At 49.7% G+C, this 10,401-nt stretch overlaps 1 protein-coding gene across 1 annotated transcript; it reads left to right on the plus strand.

Annotated features, from left to right (window-relative positions):
* Positions 1-282: 282 nt before the first annotated feature.
* LOC309585739 (olfactory receptor 14J1-like) lies at positions 283-1,254 on the plus strand (the record flags this gene model as incomplete). The annotated part of the gene is made up of 1 exon (XM_082303621.1): positions 283-1,254. One exon carries the CDS (start codon positions 283-285, stop codon positions 1,252-1,254), a length of 972 nt encoding a protein of 323 aa, XP_082159747.1.
* Positions 1,255-10,401: the final 9,147 nt, after the last annotated feature.

A 10,401-nucleotide genomic window follows, 5' to 3' on the forward strand; every position in this document is an offset into this window, starting at 1 on the left:
GATGGAGTCCAGCCCCAGGACCGGCCCCTGTCCCCATTCCCATGTCCCCGCTGAAGCAGAGCAGAGCTGACTCCTCGCTGTCCATGGGCACAGCCCCTGCTCGTCACAGCAATGGGGCCAGATCCCAGCAGAGCTCCAGGCACGGGGCTGAGGGAAGGGCTCTGAGAAAAGGAAAACTGGGGGGCAGGGCCAGGAGAAAGGGCTTGGACATTGCTCAGCAAAGTCTCCCTTGACTCCTCACTGTCTCGTCCTTCAACAGCACTCCATGGCCAGAGGCTCAAAATGTGCAACAGCAGCTCCATCAGCCCCTTCCTCCTGCTGGCATTGGCAGACACGCGGCAGCTGCAGCTCCTGCACTTCTGCCTCTTCCTGGGCATCTCCCTGGCTGCCCTCCTGGGCAGCGGCCTCATCATCAGCGCCGGAGCCTGCGGCCAGCACCTGCACAGCCCCATGTTCTTCTTCCTGCTCAGCCTGGCCCTCACCGACCTGGGCTCCATCTGCACCACTGTCCCCAAGGCCATGCACAATTCCCTCTGGGGCACCAGCCACATCTCCTACTCAGCATGTGCTGCTCACGTGTTTTTCTTTCTCTTCTTCCTCTCAGCAGAGGATTTCCTCCTCACCATCATGTGCTACGAGCGCTACGTGTCCATCTGCAAAGCCCTGCACTACGGGACCCTCCTGGGCAGCAGAGCTTGTGCCCACATGGCAGCAGCTGCCTGGGCCAGTGCCTTTCTCTACGCTCTCCTGCACATGGCCAATACATTTTCCCTGCCCCTGGGCCAGGGCAATGCCCTGGGCCAGTTCTTCTGTGAAATCCCACACATCCTCAAGCTCTCCTGCTCACACTGCCACCTCAGGGAACTTGGGCTCATCACTGTCAGTGCCTGTTTGGTGTTTGGCTGTTTTGTGTTCATTGTTTTCTCCTATGTGCAGATCTTCAGGGCTGTGCTGAGGATCCCCTCTGAGCAGGGCCGGCACAAAGCCTTTTCCACGTGCCTCCCTCACCTGGCCGTGCTCTCTCTGTTCCTCAGCACTGTTATGTTTGCCCACCTGAAGCCCCCCCTCCATCTCCTCCCATCCCTGGATGTGGCCCTGTCAGTTCTGTACTCGGTGGTGCCTCCAGCCCTGAACCCCCTCATCTACAGCCTGAGGAACCAGGAGCTCAGGGATGCCCTGAGGAAAGTGAGGACTGGATACTTTTCACAAGTTAAAATCTTTCTATTTCCTTCTGCCATGCGGGGAAAATTATGACTAGGATGCTTCTCAGAAGCATCTCTCTTTTCTGCTCCAGAACCTTCAGAATGTAACTCTTTACAATCTTGGCCTCTTTTTCCTCTTTGTCCATATTTTCATTGGTGCTTTTTCTTATTCTTTTTCTGGTGTTATTCTGCTTTTTATAAAGTACTGTAGTACTACTCCTTGCATTTCTGCATGAACATCTACCTTTCTTTTGAAACACAAAGACTTTCAGGAGGCTTCTTCCCTGTGCATTTGAATCAAAACAAGGGGCTGCCCTGACCTTTGTGTCCAAGGTTTGTTCCTCAGCCCTTCTCTGGCTCTGCAGGGGCAGTGCCTGTGGGCAGAGCTGGAGGGAAGAGACTCCCAGCACAGCAGCACGGCCAGGGACAATGGCCCAGCCTCTTCCCACCTCTGCTCTTCCCAGCTCCACACTCCCTTTCCCAGCCCTTCTGAGGGTGCAAGGCCGGAGTGCTCGGGCAGCTCGGTCACTGTCCTGCTGCGTGTCCGTGCTGTGAGCACAGGCAGGGACAGGCCACGGGCACTGCTGGGACACAGCCGGGCTCCAGCACAGCAGCTCCATCAGCAAAGGGCATCTCCTGGGGGCAGGGCAGGAAGGCTTTGCTCTCCTCCAGAGCTGCTGCCAGGAATGTGCCCCAGGAATGCCCTGGCAAAGCAAACCCCAGTGCCCAGGGGCAGGGGGGAGTGTGCAGGGGGGGCAGGCAGCAGTGTCCTGGCACTGCCAGAGCTCCTGGGATGGACCTGAGGGAGCAGCAGAGCAGGGCCTGGGCTGTGCCTTTGTTCCGGGCACAGCCTGGGATGGTGCCCAGGGCAAGTGTCCCACACCAGCCCCTGCCACCAGCAATCCCAGCACTGGCCTCTGCCCTCCCCTGCAGGAGGTTGTTTGTCCCTGCACGGAGGGACACCAAGTGACCAGGCCAGCAGTCCGTGTTTGCTGTGTCCTGAGGAGCCTTCAGCAGTGCATCGAGTGGGTGTGGGGAGATGAACCCGAGTGAGCACAAACACCATCAGCAGCACTCGGGGCTGGCACAATTCCAGGGGCACAAACTGTGCCCTGAGGCCACTTCACTCCCAGAGTAATGTCCTCTGGGAAAGCACCTGTTATAAACATATATTATAGTATTGGCTTCTCGCAAAGTATTAAAGTAGATATTATATAATGTTAGAAATGCTTTTTGCTGTGTGGATGTAGTTTTCTCTCGTTTTAGCAAGAATGTTAGCAAGTGTGAGCAAGTAAGATAACCTCCAAGGGAGCAGAGGATGAGGCCCAAGGAGCTGCTAATCAACACTTTGTCCAGAGAACAAAAGGGCCCAAAGGCTGCTCCGCCCGGAGAACGGGCAGCCAGGAGGGTCCGAGAGCTGCTATCACCGCTCTGCCCGGGGGGCAAAGAGGCCCAAAGCTGCAATCAGCCCTGACTGTCTGGAGAATTAAGAGATCCACCCCACCATCGACTCTTACCTAGCGGGCCCAACCCCAAGAATCAAAAGAAATAAAACCACAAGGCAGAAGACTACGCATGCTCTAAAAAGGCGGACCCAAGGAGTGGCCATGCAGATCAATTCCTGGAAAAGTTTTAATATGAATACAGAACAGACAGTAAAAATGGTATAAAAGAGACTCACCTCGGGCATCAGGTGTGCTCTTGGCAGAGCGCCAAGGCACCCGGCCGTTATCCCTTTGCTTTATTTTACGTGTCTCTTATTGTCTTTATATTAAACTCTTTAAATTCTAACAGGAGAGTGAACCTCACTTTTCACAGCACCTGAATTCTTTGCTGGGCTGTGCTGAGAACTGCATGCAGACAAACGTCCAGGGCAGGGAGGCTCCAGGGAAAGTGCTCAGGACAGCCAAGGGCTGCACAGAGAGACACCGGAGTGGTGGGTCTGTGGGGAGAAATCACAGCTGCCTCCCTTGGGAATCGCCCCCAGGACCTGGACAGGCTGTGCTGTGTTCTGGGCACTGACCTGGAACCGAGGGATGTGGTAAAGGCCTCTGGTGTCAGGGACGTTGGGAAGGCTGGGCAGGCACTGGCATTTGTCCCTCAGGGATTCCATGAGGGTCCTGCCAAGATGAGCTCTGCTCCTCCTTGGAGCCCTTCATGGGCACAGAGGGCTGAGAGACCTTTCCAGGACAGGCTCAGGCCAAGGAGCCCTTGAGTCTCTCAGCCCCCCGTCGGTGCCTGCTGGAATTCAATCCCCCTCCCCATCCCGCAGCAGCCCCACATTTCCCTCCTCCAGCCTTGCTCTCCAGCACAGCCACGGGGGCTCTTCGGGCTCTCGGCTTTTCCTGCAGCCACCGAGGCCAGCTGAGCTCTGCCTTCCCCACACTCAGCCCTGCCCAGCGCAGGCAATGCCCAGAAATTCCCTGTGTGTCCCTGGCCTTGCTGTCAGCCCCGGCAGCGGCTCCGTGGCCCCTCTGTGCCCCGCTGCCCCAGCCATGGTGCCCCAGCCCCTGTGCAGGCCCAGCCCAGGACAGGAGCGCTGCGGGTGGGAACGGCCCCTGGGCCCTGCTGCCCACAGCAGCCTTGGGGCTCTGCGCTGTTGAGCTTTGGATGGGGTACCCTTCCTTCCCGGACCAGGGTGAGAGAGCAGAGGAGGCTGCTGTTCTGCTGAGTTCTGTATTTCATAGTCTCACAGCTTTCTTGAAGGCAGAGTTCAAAGGGGGTTACATGATAAAGGCAAGCAGCAACAGCAACAACAGGCAAAAACAGCTTCTTCTTCTTCTTCTATATGCTCTATATGCTCTATATGCTCTATATGCTCTATACTCTACATTTTTTCTTGCAGAAGTGTGGATTAGATTTGTTAATTGACCAATAAGAGTAACACACGATTCCAGTTTTCCTTTTCTTAACCTATCCTGGTCTAATTCTAACAGTCGTAAGCCTCACACCAGTGTTACACAGGTATTACACAGATTTGTGGATGCAGTTTCTATCAGCTCTTATTGTTTACGTGAATGCTCTATCTAAAAAATGTGAACAGTGTCATTCTATCCATATTTTGTCTAAAGTAAAGAATTCTGTGAAAAGGTAACCCTGCTGCAGTAAGAACTGTGTTTAAGGTCTCTGCTGCAGCTTTTCAATGTTTAAGGCACTTAGCATATATTTCTACTAAAGGTTAAAAAATCTGTATTTCTATTTCACTTTGGTGTGACTTCATGTATCTCAGCTTGTCCAAAGGTTTTAATTCAACCCCTGTGCTTTGGCTTCCCTCTGGGCCTGAGTCCAGAGGAGCTTTCACTTCAACAAAACAGAACACTTACAAGAAAAATAAATGGAGTGGGAACTCATGAGAGATTGAATTTTCTCTGATTCAACTCAAGGATTGATGCCATAGACTTCTGAGTGGAAGAATAATTAATTCATTCGCCTTAAGACAATAAATCAAGAAAATAAATTAGACTTTTGTATCAGGTATGAGTGAAGAGATTGCACCCAACACAAGTTTTTCCTGTAGGATTTTTATTTTATTTTTTTATTTTCTCAGGAGATTGTATCAAGGCAGAAGAATTAAATTCAAGATATTTGTAGCAAAGAGACCTCTGCTGAACTCATTGTTCCAAATAAACATATCCCTTACCCCATATTTCCATGACTGGAAATTTTTCTAATTCTGGACTCTAGTATATTGTACTGTATGTGTATTCAGAATACTTTGCAACAGTTAAATTTGCTTAAATTTCATTTCAGACATTTACTTAATTTTAAGAATTTGCCTAATTTCAGCCATCTTTTAAAAAGTATTTTCACACTTTTATTTTTTTTGTCTGTTACCTTTTCAGTGAGGAGGATCATCATTTGGGTTTTCTCTTGGTACCTCACTAATGCACTCTGAGAGCCATGTTCTGTGTTATTAATGTAGTAGTGATCCGGGGTTCATGGATGGCTACTGCAGGAAACTTGATGGCCAGTAGTGAAAACAGCAAAAATAATGATGAGAGGAGCCACAGACGTTCTGCTGTCTGAGAACTGTGAACTGCCAAAATCAAAAGGTCAGTGCTCTTCTGGTTCAGAATGCCCTTCAGTTGGAGCTGGAACATACTTTGGGCTAAGAGCCTGAGCACAAGAGGCTGTAGCACCTATTTTGTTCAGCAGTTCCCTATTGCCCTACTCCATACTCCACTGCATTCCAGCATGTGATTTGCTGAGCTGTAGACTGTCCCTGAGTGGTGTGATTGCCTGGAATGCTTGAAAATTTGGCTTCACATCCCTCAGTTTCTTTTCTCTGTTGCCCTCGTTGCCTCACACCAGCCCCTGTTTTACTTCTAGATGGAGAACAAGGTTACAAACTACAACTTCTCTTCCTATGTCCTTAGAGGGGTTCTCACCTGTAATAATAAATGAAATAGGTTTCATTCCTTTTGATTCCTCCTGGTATGATGCAAAGAAAGGAAAGGTAGCTGGAACTATGGCTTTTTGGGGTGGCTGTTATACCAGAGCCCTGGATCTGTATTAGGGATATTCGTGTTGGCCAGACTGTCTCAGCAGAAAGAGGGAGGAGTGCAATATTAATGTCAGGAGCTCATCCCTGTCCGTGATTTATTAAAAGAAGCCTAGCTTCATGTCTTAGGCCCTGAATGAAATACCTGCAGTTTGGCTGCCTGAGTTTGTATCTATGGATCCCACTTCTGTGCAATGTCTGAAGGCCAGGGAACTGCCTTTGTTACCTCTCCTACTGGCACTGCTACAGGAGAAGGAAAGAAATCCAACTAATTTTGAATCAGCTAACGTGTCCCTTTTGGATACAGAATTCACTGAGAGCCATAAATACAGTGCGTGGCTTTAATAAAGCACAAACGTGAATTTTAAACCACACCTGGCATTGATGTTGCTTGGACTGAATGTGTGCACAGCCCCATGTTTCTCCTCATTGTCCCTGTTATGAATTTCTGCCATTTTTCCTCTTCATTCCTGTCTGAACAAAAGCAGACTTTGTGCCACTGAGTTGAGAACGTTATAAATAAGGTATGTAATTCGTGCTATTATGTATAAAATTGGAGTGTAATCAGACCCTACAGAGACCGAGTTTCAAAATCCCTTCAGCAGCCTGGCTGAGAGAAAAATTTCACAACACTAAAAGAAGTTCTCTCACAATAAGTGAGGATTCCAGCCAGGTGGGGTTAGATCTTATCACCGGGACATTTGCACCATAACGACTTGATTGCCACCTTCTGATATCTACATCTCATCTGATAAGGAATCGGACATCCCGGGAACTAAAAATAACTGCTCCAGGAAGCAGAGATGGCCCATTCATCAGCAGAAATGGCCCACTCATCACCCAGGATGGACAATTCCTGGGATCCAGGAAAGGCTTTGCGCAGCCCAGCTCTGGGACAAGAAAACTTCATGAATATGCTAAAATGACGAGAAGAATAGAATTAATTCAGACTCTGCCCAAAAAATGTATAAGAAGGGACCAGCCAAAGCAGCATCCGTGAACTTGGGAGGTCTGGTGCGACAGAGATCAGATCTATGCGTGTTCACCCAGCTCCGACCCCGGGCTCGGAGCTGCTTTTCTCGATCGTGGCTTTTAAAACCGATATTTCGGTAGCATAATAAATGTCATTTCTTTATAAATTTTGATTGGGCAATTTTGTTTATCTTAAGAACATCCTTCTCAGGCATCAGGAAACTGCCCCATCTCTTTGTTCACCATCTCGAGTGCTTTTCTCACTCAGAGAGGATGGTAACACCACAGAGATTCGTGTACTGACTCTGAGCAGCAAGCTTTGGCCCTGGTGAAGCTGAAGGACCATAAGGCAAGGCAGGAATTTGTTAAGAAGTTCTCACTAATCCCTGGATTTGAAGGAATGATGGAATAAATGGCAAACCTTTTGCTTCAGGCACTGGAGCAGATGATTTTTCTAACAAATAATATTGGTATGAGCGTTACTGAGCTCATTCACCTTGTGAGGGATTTTTTCTTTAAAAAAACATTGATTTCTTTGTACCTTAATAGCACAGCTTTTGAACAGCTGGGTGCTTTTGTGTTCCTTCTCCCGTTTATGATGTCAGTGTGCTTTTTACTGCATATCCAAGAACAGCTTCTAATTTTTCTCATTTTTAGCTTCACTTCCTAGTTTTTACAGTTAAGTGCATTTTTTATGTTGTAGGTCACCTGTCACATTTCCCTCGGGCAGTATCTGTACACTGCAAGTGATTCAGCCTCTCTCTTTCTGTTTCATCTCATGCTAATGGCTGGGAGATGTTATCTGGGTTAGCCAGGCTAAGGAACATCCTGTTCTTGCTTGATTTTCTTGAGCTGAGAACCTTCTGGCTATCTCACTGCTCCTTGGAGTATTATGTTGCTCTGGGTTCTGCAGATAGTTATCTGAGGTGTGAACTGGCCAGCTGAGTTGCTGCCCTTTGTAAATGGCTCTGTTTAAATTTCTGTGCTATCTTGGACACCGCTTAAGGTGTTGGGTCCCTCTTGCCTCAGGTGCTGTAAATGGGAAGATGAGAAATTCCTTCCCATCACTGATCAAAGTCCTGGCCAATCTCTGTATAAGGGGAGATCTGTAATGTGATGAATTTCCTTTGCTGCAGTATCTGTGCCAGGCTTTTCTCCCTTGTATTTGATCGTTTATAACATACACAGATACATGTTTTACTTAGGGAAAATCTGGGAGCATGGTGTGTTCATAGCTACTCGGTAACATATTTTCAGTATATATAACACGTGAATGGAAAAGGGGAAGTGCAGCACAATGAGTGTGTTTTGGGTATCTCCTGCAGATGTTGAATCTGTCCATAAGAAGAGATTTCTAAGAAAGTTTTATTAATGAAGGTTGCATCATTGCTTTTTTTATGCTTGCAGCTGCTCAGAGGGAAGGAAAGTCCCACGTCTCTCTTACACTTGTTGAAACACAGCATGATTTGTTGGTGTATATAAATTTAAGCTAGCTATTTCTCATTTGACTTCATTTTGCTTTGTGCCAAGGTCCTCTGGAGTAACTGAAACAAAAGTAAAATGCCTGTTCTGATGGAATGATTGAATAAAATGTAAAAGGATAGCAACAGTCAAATTAGATCCCCTTGCTGCTCATTGCCAGGAAGAGCTGGTTCATTAAACCAAAGCAGGATGGAAGTGATGAGCAATGTGCTTGCTTAAAGGATTCCTCCCTTGAGAGGGTGATGGTGTCACCTGGATCCTTGAGATCATCATCTGCTGCTTGCTGACTGCCTCTGAGGAACAAGCCTCAATGTCACCTTACCTGTCTGTGACCCATCGGCCTCGGGAAACAGCTGCTTTCTCTCATGCTGCACTGGTTTGGAAAGGAAGGAAGAGGCAGGAAAATTGTGACTTTCACCTGTGTGAGTGCTTTGGTGGCAACAAGATTGTGTCTTTCTATGTAAGAAAGTGTGTCTCTCTCTTTAAAAGCCTGGTGCTTATTTTCTTTGCTAAGCAATTGCAAAGAACCAATAAAATAGACAGTGTTGTGGTGGATATTAACTTTTAATGAGCTTACAGAATAGAGCCTTTCATAATCGGAATTCCTTAGCTCTACAGAGATAATGAAAATAAGAATGTAGTGAAGTTGCTATATACACTAGCAGATGATTTCCAAACACTGAAACCCAAAGGATTTAAAATTTATTCTGCAAAGAAATTGCTTGGGACATGCAACTCTTGGACAGGAACTACATTTCATGCTAAGTAGACATCATCTGGTTATGTTGAAATGTAAAGACTCAATTGGGGTCTTGCAGAAAGCAGTGGTAGAAGTACTGTTGGCTTTGCTAAACGCAGACCTGGGGCAGTGGGAACTATCCTGGTGCTGGGTGACAACAAGGTCTGCATGGAGGCGGCGGTGGGGGAAATCACGGGTAGGGCTTGGCCCCAGTATTTTCAGAACTATAAAGGACTTGGAATGGCCTGGGAAATTCTGTTCCGGGTAGAGCTGATGATGGGATGGGTCAGCATTTAGGAAATGCTGATTAAATGAAGGGCACGCAGGGAGTTGAAGACATTGTGTTAAGGTGAGGAACAAGACCGGGACACCGCGCTGGGGCCCCGCGCACTTTTCCAGCCCGGCCGCCCCCACGGGCCGGGCCCCGCGGCTCCCGCTGCCGCCCCCCAGCACGGGGCTGTGTCCCAGACCCCACGGTCCAGCCCGAGGGTTGGGGGCGGCAGCGGAGCTGCTGGACGGAGCTTCCAGCCCCGCCAGCCGCAGCTCCGATCCCTTGGGCCGTGACGCCGGGGACGGGTGTCCATCGGCGCTCGGGGTCTGTCAGCTTTTGCAGTCCAGAGGGAGAAACTGAGTCCCAAGGGGTGTCGCTTTCCATCAATCGCTATTTCTCCTCTCTTTTCCATGATGGATTTCACAGCGCTTCCTTTCGCCCCAGAGATTTGGAAAACAAAATTCCCGGCTGCCCCGGATCCCTGCAGCTCTCCACAGCTCCAGCCTCGTCCCTCCTCTCCGTTTCCTTCTCTCCAGTCTCTCCCGCCTGGCCCTGCCGGCTCGGAGGAAGGAGATTCCCCCGGCACCCCCTGCCTCCTCCTCCTGTCCCGTGGGGCGCAGTTGGTGCTTCTGGAGCCGCCTGCCCGCGCAGCCGGACCCGCCCTGCGGCCGCTCAGCGCTGCAGCCGAGGGAATGAATTGCAGGCACCGCTGCGCTGGGCTGGCCCTGGCCGGGTGCCCGGGGCCACCAAAGCCGCTCTGGCACTCTGCTCACAGCTGCAGCACACAGAGCACTGAAGGAAAGGCTCGTGGGCTGGGATCGGGGCAGGGAGAGCTCACTCACTGCTCACTGCCAGGGCCACAACAGACCCAAGCTGGGGAAATGAATGGAATTTATTTCCAAACCAATCACACCAGGACAAGGAGAACTAAAACAAATCCTAAAGAAACACCTTCCCCACCCCTCCCTCCTTCTTGGGCTCCCAGTCTCTGCCCACAGTCCCTCCTCTGCCCTCCCTGCACGGCAATCGTGTCACCAGCCATGAACTTGGCTTTTGCCTCATCCCGGGATCTCTTCCCGGACAGGAAGAACTTTCCCCAGCACAGATTCAGGCTGTGGCGGCCTTTGAGGCTCAGGGTGTTTCTCCTGCAGCTCCTTGCAGGTCTCCTCTCCCCGTGCCGGCTCTCCTGCGCCACAGAACTCTGCCGGCTGCAGCTTTGCAAACGTCAGGTCCA

This window comes from Coloeus monedula (genome assembly GCF_965178545.1).
Source record: "Coloeus monedula genome assembly, contig: HAP1_SCAFFOLD_200, whole genome shotgun sequence".
Taxonomy (NCBI): domain Eukaryota; kingdom Metazoa; phylum Chordata; class Aves; order Passeriformes; family Corvidae; genus Coloeus; species Coloeus monedula.